Genomic DNA, 25,033 nt, shown 5'->3' on the forward strand with positions numbered 1-25,033 from the left:
CCCTATTCGAGATGTCATTGTTCCTACCATGTATGAATGAGATGGTATTCTCTCTCCTAAGGTAACTTGCTCCCCTGCTCCATTTCTATTTGTCCTTCCAGTCATTACAGTGTCAATTTAAAGAAAACATCTTAAAGGTGCAAACTATTTTTCGTGCTTTTGGTTGCAAATGTGACTTTTCATAAGGATATTTATTTAACAGATATGTTGAATTCAGGTTGTTGGTTGTGTCCAACTTGTAGTGTATGTATCCAGTTACACGGTAACCGCCAAGAATATAAATAAGGCCTTTTGAAAATGTCACCATATCTTCTGCAAAGTGACATTTCTAAAGACATTATTGTAGCCAGAAGTTGCAACCATTATTGTTCTCTAATTATTAGAAACTCAATGTTATTCAGTGTTTTCTTGCGAAATGCCCATTTGTGACTGAGCCAGCCTTTTTGACTACTTTATTTAAAATTCTTTACATTTAGATTTTCTGTTTAATGTAACTCAGTTATACCAGCCTGTGTCCTCATCTGCTGTTATATCATCAAATCTCCCTGATAGACTTGTTAAAGTGTTGATGTATGGCGTGGAAGATTTGATAATGCAGGAGTGTGAGCTATGCTGCTAACCGACAAGAAATAACATGCTGCAATGGATTGATTGGCTACTGTTGATGTAAAAGAAATGTCAGCAGCCCTGCTCACCAAGAGCCCTTAGTGATGTAGCAGAATTATAGCAATGCAGCCTGTAAAGAACAAGAAATCCCAAGGGGAAACGAGACATTGCACATATCTTTCTTCAAAACTACACTTAAAGTATCTATTGCTGAACCAGATAGACCTTCATTTACTTGGAGGAATTCATTTAACTGTTCACTTGGAGTATGTTTGTATGTGAAGTACTCTTTTTATTTGCCAGGTTATGCTTGTAAAGCAAAACCCCTAATTGTGCCTTGGCCTTTTGGTGCTGTCCATCACTGAAAAGCATCCAAGATAAGGTGGAGAGCAGCTCCTTTATAGAGCACTCTACAACCCCAGCGACAGTCTGAATTTGCTCACCTCACACATGTATATCTATGTTCGAGACATGTGTGCTGTAGATACACATTCTTTGCATACTCTTGCCATCTAGTGTTGGGTCCGGATGTATGCAAGTTGTTGTTCTTCTAAGAAGTCTTTCCCAGTCACAAGGTAAGGTGACTCCTCCTTTCGGTGATAGTCCGCATGGGCATCAACTCCATTGTTAGATTGTTTTCTTTTCACCATCAGGTTCGTACGTGTATTGCTGCGCTCCGGTTCGAAACAGTCCTTTGGGTTCCCCTCGGTGTGCAATCCACTCTACCCTCGACGGCATTGTTATTGTATGGGTTTCCCCCTCTCTGCGTATCCATTAGATCGGGAAAGTCTCATCTTTGGTCGAGAACATCGTGGGCGGCCTTCGGGCCTAGCCGCGTCAATCCACCCCTCTGCAGATGGAACAGACTCAGTTTCAATTCTGTCGTTGGTGCCACTCTAAGTACCCTCGCACGATCTACACCAAGTCTGCAACTTGTGTTTATCACCGGAGCACAAAGAAGAAGACTGCGAGGCCTGTCGGTCATTCAAATTGATAAAGACTCTTCAAGCTCATCTGGCTCGATGACGAGAAATGCAGCACCAAGGCACTCCACATACACCGGATATCTTCGGAGAAGAATTTGAGCATGAAGCGACAGCTGCGGAAGAGGAGGAGGCCTTCTCAGTCGCAGAACCAGATTCCGACCTAGAGATCTAATTGGAGTCCGAAGACATTTCAGCAGGACAGGGTGTCATGAGTACTAAATCTCCATACCTCATAAACTAACTTCCACTAAACATAAGGCTTCAACACCACCTCTGCCTTAGGGCCTTGGTTTGCACTGAGAAAAAGTTTCTGACACCCCGCCCTCGAGTCCGGCACCGAAAGAAATAGTCAAGCCTTCCGGCTCGGGATCAAGCCGAGACAGATTATCTTCAGATCCGAAACATTCCGCTCCCAAAGACTAGTCTGGTTCGTAGTCCAAATGTTCCCCATTGAAACCAAAGTCCGCTTCAAAGGACAAAAAAGCTGAAATCATAAGAAGATCTTCCAGATCCCCCGGAACCGATCTTAGATATTATGAAGGACAGATTAGATCCAGAATAGAAAAAGCTATATATCAATCCAGACACTGGACACATTTTAGCTAAAACTCCTTCCAAAAGGAAACTCAGTTTAGAGGATACAGATATAGGATTCCTCTTAAGAAGAAGACGGACATTGCTAGAAGTCCTATCCTCCCTACTTTGCCATCTTCTCCAACTCCACCATCTTCACCTTTACCACAACTGCCAGGCTTCGATCCACTACACATAGCACCACAGGGGTCTCCTCATACACAGCCTGGTTTAGGAGATGATGATGATGTTGACAATGTTTCTTTGCCAACAGATCCATGGGGTGATTATAATATTGATCCACCCATGGATAATGATCCAGACCTATACCCTGCAAAACCTTCACCTCCAGACGATAATATATCTTATCTAGAGCTAATTTCTAGAGCAGCAGCATATCATGGAGTTACATGTTGGATGAGGATTTTTTATTTGAGACACTAGAGTCTACACACAGAACTAGCCAGAGTCTCCCTATGTTGAAAGGCATGATGAGACATGCAGATAAGATTTTTAAGGACCCTGTTCATGCCCGTATCTTAACACCCAGGATCGATGAGAAATACAAATCATCACCCTCTGATCCGGTTTGTATTAAAGGACCGCTCCCTTTAGATTCTCTGGTAGTTTCTAACGCTCTTAAAAGAGCAAACTCTCAGACCTCTGGGGATGCACCTCCCCCAGATAAAGAATCTAAATTAATTGACACATCCAGTAAAAGCGTGGCTGCTCAAGCCGCTAAACAATGGTGCATTGCCAACACGCAGGGCCTACTAGCTATGACCAGGCACACTGGGATGAGATGGAAGACCTACTTCAATGCCTTCCAGAAGAGCACAAGAAAAAGGCACAAGAGCTAGTCCAAGAAGGGAAACTAATTTCTAATTCTTCTATTAGATGTGCTCTTGTTGCTGCTGACACTGCAGCAAAAGAAGTTAACACCAGCATTCTCTAACATCGACATGCCTGGCTTAGGATTTCAGGTTTTAAACCAGAAGTCCAGCTGTCTATTTTAAATACTCCCTTTGACATGTAACATTTTTTTGCACCTCAGATTGATGAAGCTTTAGAAAAGATGAAAAAAAAGACACTGACGTGGCGAAATCCTTGGAAACACTTCAGTCTCCATCAAGCAGAGGCTTCTTTTGGCACTCAATTTATAGAGGAGGGTCCAAAAGTACATCCTGGGACCCTAACGCTTCCACATACAAGTCCAACATGCAACCCTCTTCCTCTTGAGGCTTCTGTAGAGGAGGGTACAGAGGAAACCATTTTAAAGGTAGGGTAAGAACACCCCAATGCGTAAATCCCCTTCCCCCAATAAGCAGTGACTTGCCTACACTTTCCCCTGATCATTTAACACCTGTTGGGGGAAGCCTTCAACAATTTCTCCTCATTTGGCAATCCATAACCTCAGACAAATGGGTGTTAGACATTATCCGGCATGGTTGTTGCCTGGAGCTCACCAGCAATAATCCCAATATTCCACCTCGCACTTACAAACTCTCGCCAGAGCACCTGCAGCTTCTCACACAAGAGGTACAAGTTATTTTAACAAAAGGAGTCATAGCGTCAGTTCCGTTACAGTACCAAGGTTCATGGGTGTACTCTGTACTTTCTGATCCTCAAAAGGGACGGCTCCTTAATACCAATTTTGGATCTAAGGACGTTAGATCTGTAATACTTTCAGAACATTTCCACATGGTCACGCTTCAACAGGTGCTTCTACTGTTACATCAAGGCGATTTTATGTCCACGCTGGACTTAAGATGCGTACTTTCACATTCTGGTTCACCCAGCTTATTGCAAATATCTAATATTTGTGATAGCAGGAAAACACTATCAATTTGAAAGTACTCCCGTTCGGAGTAACCACTGCTCCCAGAGTATTAACAAAATGTCTAGCAGGAGTGACAGCACATCTCAGAAGACAACAGTCATGTCTTCCCATACCTAGATGACTGGCTCATCAAAGCCAGCACACACCAAAAGTGTTTACAACACACTCAGACTATATTAGACATACTCCACCAATTGAATTTCACGGTCAGTGCACAGATGTCTCCTCTTCAGCCTTCACAAATACAGTCCTATCTGGTAGCGGCTCTAAACACTTGCACAGCTCTAGCCTCTCTCAATGCAGCCAGAATTCAAAACATTCAAACTCTGCTACTGCAGTTTAAGGCCAACCAGTACTTAGCAGTCAGGACTTTCATGCAACTGTTAAAGATGATGGCTTCATGCATTACAATAGTGCCTCATGCAAGATTACACATGCGTCCTCTACAAGAGTGCTTAGCACATCAGTGGAACCCATCACGGGGCTGGATACAAAGGGATAAAAGGGACAAAATACAAGTTACATTTACGAGAAAACAAAGGTCCCCAGGTCCTTGAACGGCTGCCCGGAGGTGCTGGGAGGATAGTGTCTGTGTACTCCCGGGGATGCATTACACCGGAAGTAGAGCAAGGCCTCTGTGTGAATTAGAGGTGCAGATTAGGCGAGGAATTTGCCCATTAGGAAGGTTTTGGCATTGTTTTTGATGCAAGCCAGAGAAGGGATTCTTCTAATATCGGGCGGGAGTGAGTTCCGTATTCTTGGTGTGGCCCCTGAGAAAGGCCGATGGTAAGTTTTCTTTTTCCGAAAAAGTGCAGGTTGGAGCAAGAGGTCTCTTGAGGACCGCAAGTTTCTGGTTCCTCCGAAGATCACGAGTTTCTGGGCAAGATATGCAGGGGAGTTTGAGTATAATGTTTGTGCATGATACATGCCATTATGAGATGGATTCTGGCCTGAAGGGGAAGCCAGTTCAGAGCTTTTAGATGAGGAGAAATGTGATCGAACTTCCTTGAACCTATTTGTAGCCTAGCAGTCACGTTAAGGCAGGCTTTTAAAGGAGCCAGGGAGATCTTGGGTAAACCCGAGAGGGTAGAACAGCCATATTCCAGTCTAGAGATGACTAGTGCTTGAACTACCATTTCTAGGTCGGGAGTATCCAAGAAGAGTTTCAGCTTCCATAGATAGCTCAGGTGGAATCTGGCTGATTTGGCCATCAAATTTATGTGGTCCCGCATGTTCAAGTTGCAGTCCAGGGTGATCCCAAGGGATTTGGCTGAGTCCATGATGGTTGGAGGGCAGTTTGAGACTGTGATGGCCTTAATCCATACCTTAGTCTCAGGGTTAGTTTTGGGTGGGGAAATTAGAAGAAATTCTGTCTTCTTAGCGTTAAGTTTGAGTTGATTGGAAGAGAGCCATTGGACCGTTAATTTCAAGGCTTCGTTCATGGAGAGAATCTCCTCAAGAGAAGAGATCTTGATGTAGATCTGGGTATTGTCAGGGTACATGTGGTATGATATATTTGCGGTGTGTAGTACTTCGGCAAGCGGTTCTAGGTAAAGGTTGAAGAGGGTGGGGGACAAGGTTGATCCCTGGGGGACTCCAACTGTGACCTGGGAGGGAGCAGACAGGTTACCGTTAATTAGGAATCTCTGTGATCGGTTGTGGAGGAAGGACCTAAACCATTCGAGAACAGAGCAATCCATTCCCATCCTAAGATTGAGGCGTTCAAGTAATTTCTCATGGTTGACCGTGTCGAAGGCCGAGGACAGATCTAGGAGGATTAGGAGGCAGGTTTTGCTTTGGTCAAGGGCTTGGAGGGCATCATCCACGATGTGGAGAATGGTGCTTTAAGTGCTATGCCCTGGCCTTAAGCCGGATTGGAAATCATCTAGTAGGTGGAAGTTGGTGATCTGTTGGCTCAGCTGCTGTTTCCACACATTTCTCCAGAACTTTAGCTACTAGTGGGATGTTGGAAATAGGTCTGTAGTTGTCAGGGGAGGCAGGATCCAGCGACGTTTTTTTCAAAATGGGGAGGACTTGGCCAGCTTTCAGAGAGTCTGGTATGGATCCCTGAAGTAGGGAGGCGTTGAGTATTGCTGCCCAGCTCGGAATGATGGATTGGGAGGCGGCAGCTAGGCAGTTAGAGGGGAGTGGGTCATTAAAGTGGTTGTTCGGCTTTAATATGGAGAGGATTTTCGAGATGGAGTGTTCGTCATAGATTTTTAAGTCGGTCCAGTAAGGTTGGTTTTTGGGTGAGGCCTTGGGAGGCGGCACGGACGGAGGATGTATATCAGGAAGGGGTTGAGAGTGAGTAGAGGTTCTAAGTTCGTTTCCTAAAGATGTGATTTTGTCAGCGAAAAAGGTGGCGAATTCGTCAGATGATATTAGTGACTTGGCTTTTTCTTTCGATATTTTGGCCAGTTTCATTGATTGGTATTTGACCAGTTCGAAATGTTTGCGGGGTCTGTTTTTGGCGTTCCCCAGTTCAGATCTGAAGAATTCTTTTTTTGAGTTGAGGCATTTCTGGCCTGGCGGAGAAGTTTTAAATGAGCGGCTGAGGGGGTGCTGTCACCAGATTCTTTCTGACTGCCGCAGGGATCTCCTCTCACTATTGAGGGATCCATTGAACCAGGGGTTTCTGTCTGTGAATTGGGTTCTTTTTATTTTTAGCGGGGCAAGATCATCAAGAATGTTAGTTATGGTCCCAGAGTAATGATCGTTGAGGTCATTGACCGTTGTGATATTGGGGAGGGGGGGAGCGGAAGGGGGGAGGGGTTTAGGTCAGACTGGCAACGGGCTGCCAGTTCCCTAGGATCAAGGTTCTTGGTGTCTCTAACCCAGCGTTTAGGAATCACCTGTTTGTAGAGCTCGTGTTTTGAGGGTCCCAGGTAGTAGGAAAGTGATAGTGTGGTGGTCAGACCAATCACAAGGGGCTATATCAGTAATCTTGACTGATTCCTTGGCGATTATTTTAGTTAAGAATGCCTGTGCTGGTTTCTTATGGCCTGTTGGATAAACCCTTTGTAGGAAGCTGGCTCTGTATATGGTATGCCACTAGGTGATTATACCGTGCACACAGTCCAGGAGTTCACCAAAAGTGTACAGAGCTCAATGTAAAACCCAAAGTGCTCTAATAGTGGGAGTGGGAGTAAGCAGCCTTAGGCCTAACACAGAGTGTAAGACATTTATGCACAGCATTGACCAATGTACACACAACTCAAAAGGGAGATCCACACCAATTGTAGAAAAAAAAGCTTTGTTGTACGTTATTATTATTTAAAAAAAATGTCTTGTATTTAGTGACCGCCAGAATCACAAACAAAGTATGGCAACAGTTATACTTCACAGGAGCCATGACATTGATATTTACACATTCTGTTCAAGAAGAACATATTTTCATCCGTATCACATATGAAGAGGTACATTACTGGATCTGGACAGATCAACGATATTCTAACCAAAAACAAACCATAACACTTAAACTGCCCTCCCCCTCCCTGGTCGCTGAACATTTCCCTACTGTATCAGATCCCCCAGGTCGGACCATAGCTCACAGATGCTATGTTTCTCCCACAGTTCCGGTCTCAGGGTGACTCCCATGCATTGGTACTTCCCCTGAATTAGTGTGCCGTCTGAGCCCTTTCAGAGCCTTGCGAGGGGATCCTCCCACCCACTGGAATCTCTGCTATCATAACATTCCAAGTCATCGCATCATCTTCCAATTTGTCATCCCTCCGGACCTTTTTCATCCGTATCAACTCTGCCACCGCCCACTCACGCAGATCTTTGGCCCAGTTCGTCACCGTGGGGGGTGTCGGACTCATCCATCTAATTGCAACCCTCCGTTTGGCTAGCACCAGCCCCAGCTGCAAAAATGTCCTTGTGAGCTTTTTCCCTTTATGGCTAGCGAGGAGACCCAGTAGTATCTCCTGAACGGTGTGGGGTATCTGCCACCCTCTAATCACTTGTAAACTATCCACTACTTACCTCCAGTAAACTACAAGACCAGTACAATCCCAAAGCATATGTAGGAAGTGGGTGTCCTGAAAACCACATCTAGGGCAGTGCGCCGGACGATCCGGATATATTTTGTGTAAAACTCGTGGAGTCAGATAGGTTTGGTGCACGATGTTGTACTGTGTAAGTTTAAACCTAGGGTTAGAACTAATTTGCTTGACCCCTGCATGTACCTTCCTCCACTCAGATACTGTTAAGGGTATGTCCAGAATCACGTCCCACTTGGCCTGAGCCAAAAGGGGTGAAGCCGGAATATCATCCCTAAGTGCCCAATAAATATGCGATATTAATTTACGCCCTTCCGTCAAGGTCACAAGTGCCTGAAGTGTAGACGAGATGGGCGGTTCCTGTGGGAACATCAACCACAATTCGCGGGCCACCACTGGTATTTTCCCATATTGAAGGTATTGTCCCCTCCCCTGCTCGAACGCGGACTTTGCCTTCTCCCTGGTAAGGAACTGTTAGAGTATAGGTCCCCCATCACACGACATCCCCCCTCCGTCCATTTAGTAACAGACATATTACAACCTATCCGTTTAAACGGTACCACCGCCCATAGTAGTGCGTCTGGAGCATAAGGTGCCCTTTTCACCACGGTTTTAATTGCTACTTCCCATGTCGTAGCTACATGTCGAATAATATATGGAAGCCGATCCGGAACCCTTGACCCCAACATAAAAAGATCAGGGAGGGGGAATTCCACGATGTGTACCTGACAATAACTGCTTCTTCCAATTATCGTGGTCCTCAAACCACTTCACTACATGCTGCAGCTGCGCCGCCATATAATAAAGACCCAGTCAAGGCACGTCAAGTCCCCCTTGTTCCCATGTCCTCTGTAATGTGTCCAGTCTCACCCTCTTTCTTTTAGCTCCTCACTGCAGCTCCACCAACAGTCGGTCCCGGCGTAGAAAATACGCCTGTGGTACGTGATAAAGTGAGTTTTGCAAAGACAGCGTGGAAGAAAGCGTGGAAGAAACACCATTTTGGTCAGTGCTACCTTACCCATCAGGGAAAGCGGCAACCCACGCCAAAACGCAATAGATTTTTTGATACCCTTCACACATCTCCCCATATTGCGTTCCATAATAATCGTCTTCTGTATGCCCCAGCCTAATCCCCAAATAACGCACTTCATCCCTGACCCAGTTCATATTCATCGGGGGCAGGTCATGTTCCTCCCGCTCGTTTAAAAAGCCCATGGGGGGAAGAGCTTAGACTTCCCTGGGTTAAGTTGCAGTCCCGAGAGCCCCCCAAAGTCAGTCAACACTTCTAACAGCACAGGGACCTACTCCTCAGGACATTGAAGGTATACCAACATATCGCCGGCGTACATGAACACCACATGCATAGTAGCTCCCAACCGAATTCCCCAATTCTGCATCCCAGTTGGAAGGGTAATCGCCAGAGGGTCCATCGCGAGGGCAAATAGGAGCGGCGACAGGGGGCAGCCCTGTCTGGTACCCATTCGGAGCTCGAACCTGTCAGACGCTTGAATACGTAGGCGTACCCTAGCCGTAGGCCCAGTATATAATTATGTTATCCAACCTATATGTGATTCCCCAACCCCATCTTACTAAGGACTTCCCACATGTACTTCCGTTCAATCAATCAATCAATCGCATTTATAAAGCGCGCTACTCACCCATCAAGGGTCTCAAGGCGCTGGGGGGGGGGGGGGGGGGGGAGGGGATCAGTGCTCGAAGAGCCAGGTCTTGAGCTGCCTTCTGAAGGAGAGGTGGTCAGGTATGGCGCGAAGGTGGCTGGGCAGAGAGTTCCAGGTCTTCGCTGCTAGAAAAGAGAAGATTCTTCCTCCGGCGGTGGCTTTGCGGATGCGGGGTACGGCTGCCAGGGCCTGTCCGGTGGAGCGCAGAGTGCGCGGGGGAGTGTAGAAGGAGACGCCGTTGTTGATGAGTTTGGGTCCGAGGTTGTGAAGGGCTTTGTGTGCGTGGGTGAGTAGTCGGAAGGTGATCCGCTTGTTGACGGGTAGCCAATGGAGTTTTTTCAGGTGTCCGGAGATGTGGTGGTGGCGAGGGATGTCCAGGATGAGTCTTGCGGCAGCGTTCTGGATCCGTTGGAGTTTCCTCTGCAGCTTGGTGGTGATGCCGGCGTACAGGGTGTTCCCGTAGTCCAAGCGGCTGGTGACGAGGGCGTGGGTGACGGTCTTCCTGGTGTCGGTGGGGATCCAGCGGAAGTTCTTGCGGAGCATGCGGAGGGTGTTGAAACATGCCGAGGTCACCGAGTTCACCTGTCTGGTCATGGTGAGGGAAGAGTCCAGGATGAAGCCGAGGTTGCGCGCGTGGTCGGTGGGTTGGGGAGTGCTGCCTAGGGCGGGGGGCCACCAGGAGTCATCCCATGCGGTGGGAGTGGGGCCGAGGATGAGGACCTCCGTTTTGTCTGTGTTCAGTTTCAGACGGCTGTCTGTCATCCAGTTCGCCACTTCCTTCATTCCTTCATGTAGTCTGGTCCTAGCTGATGTGGGGTTGTTAGTGAGGGATAAGATGAGCTGGGTGTCGTCGGCGTATGATATAAGGTCGAGTCCGTGTTTGCGTGCGATGTTCGCCAGGGGGGTCATGTAGACGTTGAAGAGAGTGGGGCTGAGGGAGGATCCTTGAGGTACGCCGCAGATGATCTCTGTGGCTGTGGATCTGAAGGGGGGGAAGGCGGACTCTCTGAGTCCTTCCGGAGAGGAAGGAGACGATCCATTCCAGGGCCTTGCTTCTGATGCCGGCGTTGCTGAGGCGGCGTATCAGGGTGCGGTGGCAGACCGTGTCGAAGGCTGCAGAGAGGTCCAGGAGTATGAGGGCCACGGTCTCTCCCTTGTCGGTCAGGGCTCTGATGTCGTCCGTTGCTGCGATCAGGGCGGTTTCGGTGCTGTGGTTGGCCCTGAAACCGAACTGTGTGGGGTCGAGGGAGTCGTTGGTTTCCAGGACGTTGGTGAGTTGAGCGTTGACGATTTTCTCAATCACTTTGGCGGGGAACGGCAGGAGAGAGATGGGCCGGAAGTTTTTGAGTTCGGTGGGGTCTGCTGTAGGTTTCTTTAAGAGGGCGTTGAGCTCTGCGCGTTTCCAGCTCTCCGGGAAGGTGGCGGCGGTGAGGGAGGCGTTGATGACGTCTCGGAGGTGCGGTGCGATGATGTCGTCGGCCTTGTTGTAGATGTGGTGCGGGCAGGGGTCCGATGGGGATCCGGAGTGGATCGAGTTCATTATGCGGGTGGTCTCCTCGGTGGTGGTAGGGTTCCAGGTGAGGATGGTGGTGGTGTCGGTGGCGGGTTCCGGAGGGGGGCTCGTGTCGGCGGTCGGGAAGTTGTTGTATATGTCGGTGATCTTGTGGTGGAAGAAGGTTGCGAGGGAGTCGCAGAGGTCCTGTGAGGGAGGGATGGAGTTGTTTTCTGCTTCCGGGTTGGAGAGCTCTTTGACGATGCCAAATAGTTCCTTGCTGTTGTGGGCGTTGTTGTCAAGTCTGTTCCGGTAGGCTGTTTTTCGTGCGGTGCGGAGGTGTTGGTGGTGTTGGCGGGTGGCGTCCTTGAGAGCTGACACGTTCAACTGAATCAAAGGCCTTCTGTATATCTAAGAGACATAAGGCCCAATCCTCCAGCAGATGAGGTGCGTGCCATACGTGCGCAAGTCTATGCAAATTGTATGTGGTGTTTCGCACCGGAATGTAGCCAGCCTGGTCCGGGTGGACCAATAGGTCCACATACAGCACGAGACGCGCAGCCACACGCCACTCAGTATCTTTTCATCGATGTTCAGGAGAGAGATGGGTCTGTAAGAAGCAGGAGAAGGAGGATCTCTATCCGGCTTGGGGATCATAGACACCAACGCCTCCATCATGGTATTAGGGAGTACCCCCCGGGTCAAAGTCTCATTAAATTCCTTTAAGAGATGATCCACCAGCTGCGTAGAAAATGTTTTCTAAAACTCTGCTGGGAGTCCGTCACTCCTAGGGCATCTCTCCGACTGCAGCCCTTTAATTACTGTCTGGACTTCATCCTTGGTAAGTGGTGCCCCCAGGGCTTCAGCTTCCTCTTCCCCCAGCTTCGGAAGTGTTATCTAAAACTTCCTGCGTTGCATGCGGCCTGGCGTGAGTAACAGTTCTACAAGTGCGTTTCAGGTGAGCCGTGAATTACTTAAGAATCGCGTCCTGCGTGTATATTATGTTCCCATCGATATTTCTGAGTTGCAGAATGGGTACATGCTCCCAACTTCTGAGAGTTGACAGCAGCGGGGCATTGTCAGAGATATACTTAGTTAAGTAGGAGACATCCTCTGTATTAGCAGAGAGACCCGGGGAGAGACTACAGTGGTCAATCCGAGTAAAAGTGTTAGCAGCAGGCGTGTAACAGGAGAATTCTCGTTTAGTTGGGTGACGCGCCCGGCTTAGTATTCTCTCTCTCGGGGGTTCCCCATCTAATTCTGCATCAAAAACACAGTTAAAATCACCAAGAAGGTGCTGCTGCTTTTAGGACGGACAAGAAAAAAATCTAAACAGTCCAAGTTAGGGGCATAAACATTAACAACGCAAATTTCCTTACCTTCCCACCTCCCAAACAGGATGACATAGCGTCCCTCAGGGTCCAAAACATGATGGTGTTGGAATGAGACCCCGGGTACCACCCGCACCAATGCTCCTCGGGCAAAAACAGAAAATGAGGTAGCATATAGCTGTCCACGCCACCTTTTCCGTATGCTCACTATCGTGTTCCCCATATGTGTGTCTCCTGAAGTCTTGCAATAGCTATTCTATACCTTTAAAAAAATGCATGCACTCTGCAGCGCCTGTCGAGACCCGCCATACCTTTAACAATCCAGGTTATAATCTTCAATCTTTGCACCGACATGCTGGTCTGTAAACGTGCACCCAGTATGTACCACCCGGTCCGCCGTACACCAGACTCCCTGACTTAGTAGACATGTTAGTGTAGTGCAATCTAACGCGACCCAGGAGAAACCCCCTCAAGCACCCCGAAGGAACTGTGAAATATGAACAATTGACACCCTGCCCACCCCATGGGCAGTTGCGTATACTCCAATGTATACTGTGCGATCCACAAAAGAATTAACACATACCGCCCCACATCCCGCCCTCCCTCCCAAAAAAAATTCAACATTGGTTTATGTAATTGAGGTCAAAAACCCCTCACACCAGAACTGACAAACACAAAATAGTATCCTGCAAATGTTGTGGAAGAGACCAGCCACGCCGAGGCGCGAGATTGCTCCCAAGCTTCCCAGGCGGGCTCGGGCTCTAATAGGGGCGTCGCTACTCTGGCAGCTGCCCATGCTCATACTATAGTTAATAAAGAATATGGCGTCCATCCATGCATCTTAGGAGTCCACCCATGTGATTCTCAATTACAGGACTCCCAAGAATCCCTGCAAGTTATCAGCATATCAGTCTCTCAGTAATCCCACCATACTGCAGACACTTAGCAAACTTATCTGTACTGTTCCGCTCTCCATTGCAAACCCTCAATGTTCATTCTTGGTCGCTGTCTTGGTCCCCGAATCCAACCACCATGTTTGGTCTCTTCTCTATCGAGTCTGGTACAATTTCCCAATCTGAAGCGTGCCATCCTGGAGCACCGTGACACGGACCAGGCTCAGCGTCCATTTGTTATGCACCCGCCGTGCATAGGAATTACGATCCCTCAGGGATGTACGTGCCGAGGCCGCCCCAGAGAGGGCAGTGGAGGGCACCAAGCACTGCCCCCCTGGAGCCCTTGCGTCAAGCCAGTCTCTGGCCTCCTACGCCGACAAGAAAAACAGCACACGCCATTCATTCTCCACTCTCAGCTTAGCAGGGAACACAAGACTGTATTGTAAGTTCAAGTCTCGTAACCTTCGCTTAATTGCAACAAAGGACTTTCTTTCTTGTTGGACCCTTTAGGTGTAATCAGGGTACACAGGTATTGAATGGCCCTCCTAGAAAAAACATTGCCCACTACGTGAAAGCTGGAGAAGGAGGTCCCTATCCCTGAAATTAAATAGCTTAGCTATTATGGCTCACGGAGGTGGTCTGGGTCTGGGGGAGGGGCGCCAGTGCTCTATGCGCTCTTTCAATACTAAAGAATTTAGACAACTGTTTGGAGGCCATCTCGCGCATGATCCAATCCTCAAGAAATGGGTCCATTGAGTGCCCTTCCACTTTTTCAGGAAATCCAACAAATCTTAAATTCCCCTTCCGAGACCTTCCGTCTGAATCTTCTGCCCTGTCATCCAGCTTGATGACCTGGCGTTTAAGTTCTGCCACGTGGTACTGAGATTCTTAACTTCCTGTTTCAAGACGTTTGTGTCCTTCTCAGTATTATACACTGTCAGTGACTTTCCGGCGGTCAGATTGCAGCAGATTAACGTCTATGGCAAAGGTGTCAATTTTCATAACCATATCATCCCTGGTCGACTGGATAGCATGTATGACATCTTTCAGTGTAGGGTGGTACTCTGTATCTCCCTCCGTAGCTCCTTTCCCCAGCACGGTGTCCCCTCCTCCAACCTCAGGACCAAAAGTATAGGCTGGGCTTAGTTCGATATCTTAATAGTCTGCGCCTTTGGTGCCTTGTGCTTCCCCATAATGACCAGCGGAAGGTGCCAGCTATTGTCCAAACAGTGGTCTCCCAAGTTTCCCACGCCCAGGTACTTCAGTCTATACAGCAGTGAAAGTGTCAGACCTACACTAGTCTCCAGAAGGGACACCCAACAAGGATCCCTTATAAGGGCCTGGCTGCTCTGTCTCATAACCAAGGTGCAATAACACCACATTGCTCCGCCTTCACAAGCACACTGATGGACTCCTCACCAATCTGTGCTTGATTTCCAGCTCCGCCGGGAGGTCTCCTCGGGGCACCGGTCAGCCCAGTCCAGTCCAGTCTCAAGAATCTGCGCCCACCCCCAGTACCTCCAAAACTGCCGTGTGATTCACTGTCCCTGCCTCCTCCAGGGTCGTCCCTCCCTGGGCCCGTCGCACTTTCACTGCGATCACCTCACTCCGGGCAGTATTTTCGTAGGGCTCTACCCCTGCAGGGCAGCATCAATGTCAGCAATCCGCCAGGCGTAAGACATCTGAGTCGCAGGATGCAGCCTCCTCTGCAAGAGTATCGGCTCGCTGGCAGTCACATTTCTCAGCTGCCCTCCAGTACCGGCCTTGTTGTGCCGGCCACACTAACGCGGTCGGGCCACCCATGTGCCCGTGTCAATTTCTGCAGCGGACGGTCCCGAAAAAAGACCTTCCGTTCTTGGTGAGCTCCGTATTGCGGTGTCCGCAGGCAAAAATGGTGCCGATATCACTCCGGCCTCGGAGATCCGCAGCCGCTTCAAGGGAGGCCCCAGGCGATCTGGAACACTTTCATGATAGCACAGGGTCTTACGGATCTCCGGGGACCCTCTTTAGTTGAAATACGACCTAGGATAGTTAAGCATCAAAGTAAAGTTTGGGCCGCCGCACGGAGCTCTCCTCAAGCATGTCTACGCGGCCATGCTATCAAGCTACGCCCTTGTTGTATTTTATTTTAATACCAAGAAATTCGCAATAAGGTAAGTACATTTTTAATTAAAATTACTTCCCACTTTCAAAAGTCGACACTTGGGGCCTCATTACGATGTTAGTCGGAAAGGCTCCGAACGGCATTCGGTTTATCCTAATCCGTTTCGGAACCCGTGTTTCTGACCGACTCTGAATCATTTTTGACCGACCGATTACGATATTAGGTAAACGTTCGGTCCTTGCGACCCTGTTCCGACCTGCATTTGCAGGAAGCCAGTCGGTCGGAGCTGAATCGTACAGGTCTATGGACTGCGTTTCCAACCGACAGATTAAGATGTCTGATTCGGACAGCCTTTCCGACTCGGTTTGTCTGACACAGATTGGCTGTTGGAAACCGACTTTGGAGGCCCGTAGCAGGCCCCCTTCCACCCAGAGGCCTCCGGTTGGGGCTTGTGGGGGTAGCCATGGGACCCCTTTTTGAAGCCATGCACAGTGTAGCAGGCACCATTTGGTGCCTGCCACAGGGTGCAAGGTTTTCGGCAACCACCCCTTTCTTCAACGGGAGCCTATGTTGTCGTTCAGGACACAGGCTCCCGTTGAAGTCAATCGGAGTCCGACCGAACGGTGTTCGGGGAAAAATCTTAATCGGTCGGTCGGACTCCCCGAATCCGAGTCGGTCGGAAACAATTCCAACAAGGTGTCGGTCGGAATGCTTTTCGACCGGCATTATAATGAGGCCCTTAGTGCAGTTTCTGAACAGTTCATTGATATCCTATGGAGGAAAACGATAATGCGGTGCAACTTAAGGTTCCGTTCTTCGGGACCAAAGGTCAGCAAGGGACAAGGGTCAGGTGAGTACCAAAACTCCACCACCAGCAGCATAGGGGCGGATGGATGAAGCGGTCAAAATCTGAGTTTGGTCCAATGAGTTAAAGTAGAGACTGGGGTTGCTCTGAGCCACACTACTTGCAGGTAGGTAAATTGGTTGCAGGGGTCAAGCTTTGGGGGTTATAGCAAGCACGGGGGTGCACAAAGCAGCACCAATCATAAACCACCAGCAGCACAGAAGTGGCAGGCTGCAGGATGGAATTTCAGTGTTGGGCGCCCAGAGTGTTTCAGTGGAGACTTTGCTTTCAACAAACAGGCTGCAGATGTTGCACCAGAGGTTGCAAGAGGGAGACCAACGACAGCAGAGGTAAGTAGAGATGTTGGGTGCTCGTAGGGGCACTGTCGATTCAGCACACCAAGGCCCAGGGGCTTCGGTTGCAGAGGTGCCTTTCGATGTTGGAATCGTCTTACCGGAGCTGGTCGTGGTCAGGTGGAGCCTCTGGATTCGGGCTGCAGGCGTCATCGTGGAGTCCAGGACGGGTCAGCCAAAGCTGGACTTGAGGTCTGGATCGTTGGGGAACCTGTTCTGGGTCAGGATGTGCTTTTTCGGATCCCAGAGAGCTGACGCTCTCCACCGAGTGGTCCAGAAACCTATCTGTATGTGGCAGGCTGCCTAAAGCCAGTCAGTGTCCAACCAGGGTCGGTAGGTTTTCAGGAGGCACCTCTGAGTACATTTTACAATATATCCCACACTGGCATCAGTGACTGTTTATTGTGAGGAGTAGGTTGGTACCAAACAGTCCTGTGTTTAGTGACGCCATCATGATGCTGTGGAACTAGAGTTGTCGAGCTTCCAGCCCATGTACTCTCTGTGGCTTCCCTGTCACTAAAAACATTAAGGAATAGACCCCAATATTGTAGGGGAATATCTGCTCATGCAGATATTCCCACACCTGGGATATAGTGCACCCTACCTTAATGCTGGTAAGGCCTCCTAGAGGGGTGACTTACCTAGATCTTAGGCGGTGCTAGTTGGCATGGCACACAGGTGTAGTGTGCCATGTCAACTTTGTCATTTTGTATGCACCAGCCCATGCATGCTACAGTGGCAGTCTGCATGGCCTATGTGAGGGGTCCCTAGGGGATCCTCTTCAGTCTCGATGCCCTTGGTACCCAGGTACCTTTTACTAGGGATTTACAGGGGGTCTGAAGGGCCAATTGTGGAGTTGTTTTTAGGGAAGAATCATTGTCACCCGGGACCTTATTGTCAGGGACCCTGTGTACTACAATCGAAACCAAATCAATGTCCTGGCCAAAAGTGGGGACTAACCATTTTCTCATACCCTTGTTCTGTCAATTACTGACATTTTGATTCTCCTAAAGCTCAATACGAATGGACAGATGTTTCATGAGCTTCAGTTTTAAGAAGAGCCTTCTCCTTATGAATCTGAGGACATGTCCACATATAGTCAGGCGTTTTTTTGACAGTGATATCTGAAACTTTAGTCTATAATTCTCTCCTATAGATGCGGTTCTTATTAAGGTTGTTTTTTTTCAATACTTTGCTGCTAAGTCAGAGACCTTTGGTGGCTACATGGAAGGAAAAATGTATTGCGTTTCAGGAGTATACACAAAATCCTAATCTGATGGTGTAAGTGCTTGTTGTACTATCACAAGAAGTGTATACCAGAAAAGCAGCACTATGAAGCACATACTGAGCTAAAACAATCAATATACATAACCAACTGTTGAGAGTGGATAACTACGATTCATCAGTGGCACTTAATTTGCACTACAGAGTATACCAGAAGTATCGCTTTTTCCAGTTTTGTTAATTTCTTTTTTTATAGCACGAGGTGACATGGGTGTGTAGAGAAATGTGGACCAAAATTTCAAATGGGCATTTAAAAAAGGCTTGTGTACAAAGGGCTAATGGACCAGCGAACTTTAAGGACAAAATGTGCCTAATAAACCTCGGGAAATGATTTTTACTTTTTTAGTTTTATGCTTTTACAACATCATGAATTAAGCTGTTAATCTGCTCATGCTAGAGACCGAAGGGGAAATATGATGTGTTTGAGTGTGAATGGTAATATTGTGCTATCAACCTCACTTCGAATTTTTCACCCATGAGCCTAGTGTTATTATGAATTAAATAAAAAGTAACAAATGCTAATATCCTCTTCTTTAAATTGCATTATTTTTGTAGTTTCTGCATTCAGAGTATTCTGCAAGCAGTGCCCATTTGTTTTTCTTTCTCCATGTACTAGATGGTATAAAAATTATATTTTTTATTTGTAGAAAAATATTTTGATATGAAAAAGACCCAATGCAAAGAAGCATTAGATATCTACAAAAAGTTCCTCGCCAGGATGACTAAATTATCGGAATTTCTCAAAGTTGCAGAGGTAAGATTTATCCTGACAACAAAGGGGCTTTATTTAGCTAACCGCACTGGTACAGCAGCATGTGTTCTGCATGACTACTCCACTTGTTTTGCTTCACCAAAAACTCAAGTCTACATGTGCCATTGCTGTAAATAAGTCATCCTATAATGTCGTACATTATGGCCAAAAAAAGTTCATGGTAAAGTACTGCAGTCAATATAGAAAACATTTTGTGTTTTCTCCCATTCATAATTTTTAATGTATTCTTGAGTAAAGGCTTTGCAGGTTATTGCTAATTAACATTAAGTGATCTTGTTTGTAAAAGACAGATCCTAGCAGTTGTTTGTGATGTGAATATTTGTTTTCCGTATTATTTGCATGAAAATATTCACAAATTTATTGGTTTCGTGATAGCACATCATAATTGTGCCTTTAAATTTGTATCTTTGGATTGGCAAATGCAACTGTACCAGTTCAGGAAGTTAGTAATGTCCCTTTTAATACACGAGCTTGCATGTAAGCATTCAGCCATCACTATTCTCTTATCCCATTGCCACTGCATGTAGTAATGTGCACTTCTTTTCCTTTTTTGTGAACTCAGCAAGTTGGAATTGATCAGGGTGACATTCCAGATCTTACACAGGTCAGTGTACATTTCACATTAATTTTACCCAGTTTTTTTATTTATTCCCTTTGTGTTTTTAATAGTTGATGTGTAGTAACCATATTCATTCTGAGAATCATTCTCTTCCATATATTTTTATATGGAAAACATTTCCATGAACTTGTGTATTGAAAATGTATTCTGTCTATTCTAGGGGATAGAACATTAGTCTAATTAGGTCATCCTTTCAAGTGAGGTTCCAGTGTGGGAAAACTGCCTATTTCGGAGATGAAAACCCAAGATGCTCTATGTAGGATAGCAAAATGTCCGTTTGTTTCTTGAGCCCATAATTCAGTCAGTGTCAATTTCTTGAGTGTGAGCGGACCTCAAAGCTAGTTGGAAAGCTGTTTTACACCTACCACTTTAATGGATGACACATGTTTGTTCAATATGTGTTAGATGGCAATAAAGATATTCAGTCACACTCGTGGTCTGTCAATTTGAATATCTTAGTAAGTATGTCAAACCAAGCTGTTTAAATATCTAGATCAAATTAAACCCCATTTGAAGCACTACAAAGCAGAGACAATGCAAAAGCAAATTGAGGCATAGCAGTGGATGAACCAATCTAATGAACAACACAGTATCAGCCCAGTATGTTTAGGAGGATAAGGTTATTCTTTCCTCAAAGACTTAAATACCCTGCTCAAGGACTCATTGTGCCAAGACCAGTCTGTGGTACCTTGTAGACATTTTGCAATTTCTTCCAGAACCTCTTAAAGACAATCTGGCTGCTTGCATCATTAGCTGCTTCAGCTATATTCCACTTACACTAAAAGAGCTTTTCCAATTTCCAGTCGAACTAAGTTTAAATGCACCTGTATTATCTATGTACTCCTTGAGTTTGGAAAATTAGCTCACACCAATTGGTTTACGTGACGCCAGAAGTAAGCAATCTACAATCAGTCAGTCATGCCAAAAGCATGCAAATGCAAAATCACTATTTTAAGGAACCAGTCCAGGGGAATAAAATCCTTCACCACATTTTTCATATTGCTTTGTCCAATTTTTGGTTAGTCTGAAGGTGTTAGAAAAACATCTTTATAATGTGTCATTTGAATTCACTTCCATGAGAACAGTATTAAAATAAATCTAATATTTTTTTTATTCTAATTATGTGAATTTGTAACATGTGAAGAATGTATCTAAATACTCAGACACCAACCGAAATTAAACTGGCTCTTAGTAGCACTAAAAATAATCGTAGCGTAAGAGGGGAAAAGTCACTTGCAGTGTATACCCCCAAAATGAAACTTGGAATTTCTTTTATTCAAAGGGTTATGGGGCAAAACTGAAGATTCTTATTTAAACCATATTCTTGATGTAACTTTCAAAAAAGTATGTCTTATAAACATATTTATCTTTAGGCGCCCAGCAGTTTGCTCGAAGCTTTGGAGCAGCACTTAGCTTCGCTGGAAGGGAAAAAAACAAAGGAACTTTCTGCTGCTAGCAGGTGAGGTGCATGTAGAATCTGATAATCACTGATTTATGATGTGCTGAAGCTTAGTATTGATATCCTGTTTGAATGAAAGGCTTTAGAGAATTGTGTTATACTTGGTGCAGTTTGTCATTTATTCCACTAAGCCAGATAACTTTGTTAATCCTTCTGTTAGAAATGTGATTTTTTTTTTAATTGAAAGAGAACATAATATAGAGATCAGCTAGTAAGTATCTAATAGAAATCACAAGAAAACTGTGAAATGATTTGATATGCTGTTTAAGCAGCAGGGTGACTACCGTTTTAACAGAGGTAGGACGCAGAGCAGTGGTTGGTGATGGGGAGGCTACCTCAGACCCCCTGCCCCTCCTTCCAAGGTAGAAACCAACATAGAAGTACTTTGGTGAACTCAGAGAGTGATGAGTGCTCCTATGAAGGCACCCTAATGGTGAATTTTGGCAGCGGAGTGTTCTGTGGGCACTGTTGCCCTATTGTCTAGCCAGAAAGCCCTCAGCCATGCTAACCACACAGAGGGCGAGTAGAAATCTGGGTGAAGGTGGAGGGGCAGTGTGTTGGCAGTGGGGGCCCCCACGATTTCTGCACCACGCTTGGGAAGTTACACATTCCTCCACAGACCAGGGAACATCACAGTTTTGCAGCGTGAATCTTTCTGGATTCACTATGCTGTACATTATTCCGCCATGTAGTGGTTGGGTCCGGAATTGTAGTATTTCTTCTTTTTTTTTTTTTCGTGGCCCAGGTGGGCGTCGACATCCCACCATTTGGTGTCCTTCGTGACGTCGACGCGCTTCCTCCGGAAGCTCCCACCTTTGGTCGCCATTTTCAGATTATTGCTTCCCCCGTTGGGTCTGGATCAACAGTGAAGGAGCTCCAAGAACTTTAGAGAAGAATCGACGAAAAGAAGAAAACTTTAGAATATATCACCGGGGAAGACACCAGAGATCAAGTAGGGAAGAAGGTCGACGACAGTACAGAGGACATCGAAGAATTCGACGTTTCAAAGGAGAATGCGCATACAGGGGGCTCCCTGGGCACGGTGATGGACAAAACTCCGTTTAAATTGTGCGCGAACTGCCACCACAAGTACGCGCAAAAGGACCAACACCAGGTCTGCAATCTCTGCTTGCCGCTCGACCATCGAAGCGAGGACTGCAACACCTGTGCAGCGTTCACCCCGAGGACCCTCAGAGTAAGGGAGAGACCGAGAAGAGCAAACTACAACATGCAGGGGCAGGGAACGCCCCCATCGCTCCGAGATTTGGGACTCTCCAGCGGAGAGGAAGACAGCATAGCAGAGGGACCAGAAGACGTCTTGGTCGAAAAGAAAACATCGAAGGAGGTAAGAGAGTCGTCGAACCCTAAACACTCCACTGATACTCGCAAAAGCGAGCCAAAGTGCTCGAAAGGAGCAGGGCCGTTGAAGCTCTCGATGTCGACTACTGCATCCAGGGACAAGCAGACCGTTGGATTCTCTGAGAAGGACCCCAAGACGGCGAAATCCCAAGACAAGGTAAAGGTGCCGAAGAGCAGCCACAAAAGAGAGGCCTCTGCATCTAAAGGCGAAGGCCCGAAACTGGTTTCGACTTCAGCGTCGACGGCCGCGAAAAGGAAGGTCAAGCCCCTCGAAGCTGATCACGTGGCTGAGATGGAAAAGAAAAGGAAAATGCTCGAGGCCGAAATAGCGAACATCTTGCAACGCAAGAAAGACTTCAACGAAAAGTTGAAATTCTACAGCATACCGTTGAAAGCAACGGCCGAAACAGAAGGGTGCGTCGAGGACTTCCAACCGCCGAACACACTTGAACCTGGAGAGGAACAGGAAGAAGGCCTGTACTACGGGGGAGCCGAAGGGGATGAAGACGACACTTACCAAGACTCTACGTCTTCGGAGGCTAAGGACTTGGCGTGGCAAGATCTCAACGCCGAATCCCCGGAAGAGGGTGTAGAATCATATCCGTCGAGGCCTTCGCCGCCGGACGACATAGGGATCTACAACCAAGTCATCAAAAGGGCTGCAGACGCGTATGGAGTGCAGCTAGAGGAAGAGAAACCCCAATCTTGCTTCCTCTTGGAGACCTTGTTTCCATCCCAGATTAGAAGCCAGTTTCTGCCCATGCTCCCAAGTGTTCTGGACCAGGGGAAGGAGGCATTCAAGGAGCCTGCCATGTGTAGAGCAGTGACTCCATGAGCAGAGAAAAAATATAAACATTCATCAAAAGATCCCTTGTACATCAGAGGGTCAGTACCAGCTGACTCTATCATCACATCCACGGCTCAGAAAAGAGCAAATATACCCACAAACTCAGGCCCACCACCAGACAAAGAAAGCAAGAGGATGGACCTGATAGGTAGGAAGATGGAAAGGAGTGCAGCTATACAATGGCGCATCGCCAACTCCAATGCACTCATCAACAGACACGCATACCAGCACTGGGAAGAAGTGGGAGAACTCCTCAAGCACGTACCAGACCAGTACCAGAGAAGAGCAAGCCACCTGGTAGAAGAGGGGAAGAACATGGCTAATACATGTTTAAAGTCGGCCCTAGACGCAGCGGAGACATCTAGCAGACAGATGATGCTGAGGAACACAGAAAGGAGGCATGCCTGGTTAAGGATTTTGGGTTTCAAAAATGAAGTCCAAAACAACATCCTCAACACACCCTTCAACGGGGAACAACTGTTCGGAGCACCAGTTGATGAAAAATTGAACCAGCTGAAAAAAGATAACGAAACAGCAAGGTCTATGGGGGTGCTGCAGTTCCGAGGTATGAGAAGAGGAACACCTTCCAGGAGACCAACAGGCAGAGGAAATCATCAACCTGGGGCAACACACCAAACCACCCAGCAAGGTTATCAAGGGGGTAACCAGGGACAGCAGCAGGGGCAGCACCAGCAGAACTGACAGTACCAGCCCCGAGGACAATCCTTTCGCGGGGCGCGGCCGATGAATGAGTAACTGCCAGAGGGGGAGTCAGCCTCCTGCAGCAAAGTGACTCACCAGCAAAACAAACGCACACCTGGATAAGACCTCAGGAGGTGCAGAAAGTCAAGGCAAAAACCAACAAAAGATCAAAAGCTTCAACAGCTCCTCCAACACACAACACCAGTAGGAGGCACATTAAGACACTTCCTCCAGGAGTGGAGGATGATAACATCAGACAATTGGATATTGAACCTCATACAATATGGGTACTGTATAGACCTGGAAAGGCCACCGCCAAACAGAAGGCCAAGGGTCAGAGTGCGCTCAACAAAAGAGCGGACACACTTGATGCAGGAAGCAAGAGAACTGCTAAAGAAAAGAGCCATAGAAATGGTACCACAAAGACAACAGAACAAGGGCGTATACTCAACCTACTTCCTCATACCAAAGGTAGACGGAACATTACATCCAATTCTAGACCTCAGATTCTTAAACAAGTTCATAAAGACTCAAAGGTTCAAGATGACCTCGCTCCAAGAGGTCATACCTCAACTACAAAAAGGAGACTACATTGTAACTATAGACTTAAAGGACGCCTACTTGCACATCCCCATCAACAGCAAACACAAACACCTCCTCAGGTTTATAACCAACAAAACTCACTACCAGTTCACAGTGCTGGCTTTCGGACTAAATTCAGCACCAAGAGTCTTCACAAAATGTCTGGCAGCAGTAGCAGCACCCTTGAGGAAGGGGATACATGTATACCCATACCTCGACGACTGGCTGGTAAAAGCAGGCTCGTACCACAAGTGCAAAAGGCACATAGAGAGAGTGATACAGACGCTTGCCCAACTGGGGTTTTCAATCCATTGGGAGAAACCATCAATAGAACCAGACCAACTGAAGATATTCTTAGGAGCCAAGATCAACACCATACAGAGCACGGTGATTCCATGTGCAAAGAGGACTCTGGCAATATGCAAAGAGACACGTCTTTACCGCAAGGGGCAAGCTCTGACAGTGAGGACAGTGAGCAAACTGATGGGGATGATGGCATCATGCATACATTTGGTACCAAATATTCGCCTACACATGAGACCATTCCAAGAATGGATCCAGCAGCAATGGTCACAAGCGACGGGAAGTTGGGAGGATCTAGTGGTTTTCACACAGACAGTACAGCAAGAAATAGCGTGGTGGAACCAGAAGAACTTAGCACAGGGGAGATCATTCACACAACCAACTACAACTGTAACCATTACAAC

The 25,033-nt window shown here is 47.1% G+C and overlaps 1 protein-coding gene across 4 annotated transcripts in view; it reads left to right on the forward strand.

Annotated features, from left to right (window-relative positions):
• The window catches only part of LOC146829464 (phosphatidylinositol-binding clathrin assembly protein-like), a 704,267-nt gene that overhangs the window by 186,459 nt on the left and 492,775 nt on the right, over positions 1-25,033 (forward strand). For all 4 annotated transcript variants that reach the window (XM_085608147.1, XM_085608148.1, XM_085608150.1 and 1 more), the window contains exons 7-9: positions 18,634-18,740; positions 19,321-19,362; positions 20,751-20,836. In XM_085608147.1, the coding sequence (XP_085464273.1) occupies positions 18,634-18,740; positions 19,321-19,362; positions 20,751-20,836 (235 nt within the window). The remainder of the gene's footprint in view (positions 1-18,633; positions 18,741-19,320; positions 19,363-20,750; positions 20,837-25,033) is intronic.

The sequence above is a fragment of the Triturus cristatus genome, chromosome 5_2, assembly GCF_964204655.1.
Source record: "Triturus cristatus chromosome 5_2, aTriCri1.1, whole genome shotgun sequence".
Classification (NCBI taxonomy): Eukaryota; Metazoa; Chordata; class Amphibia; order Caudata; family Salamandridae; genus Triturus; species Triturus cristatus.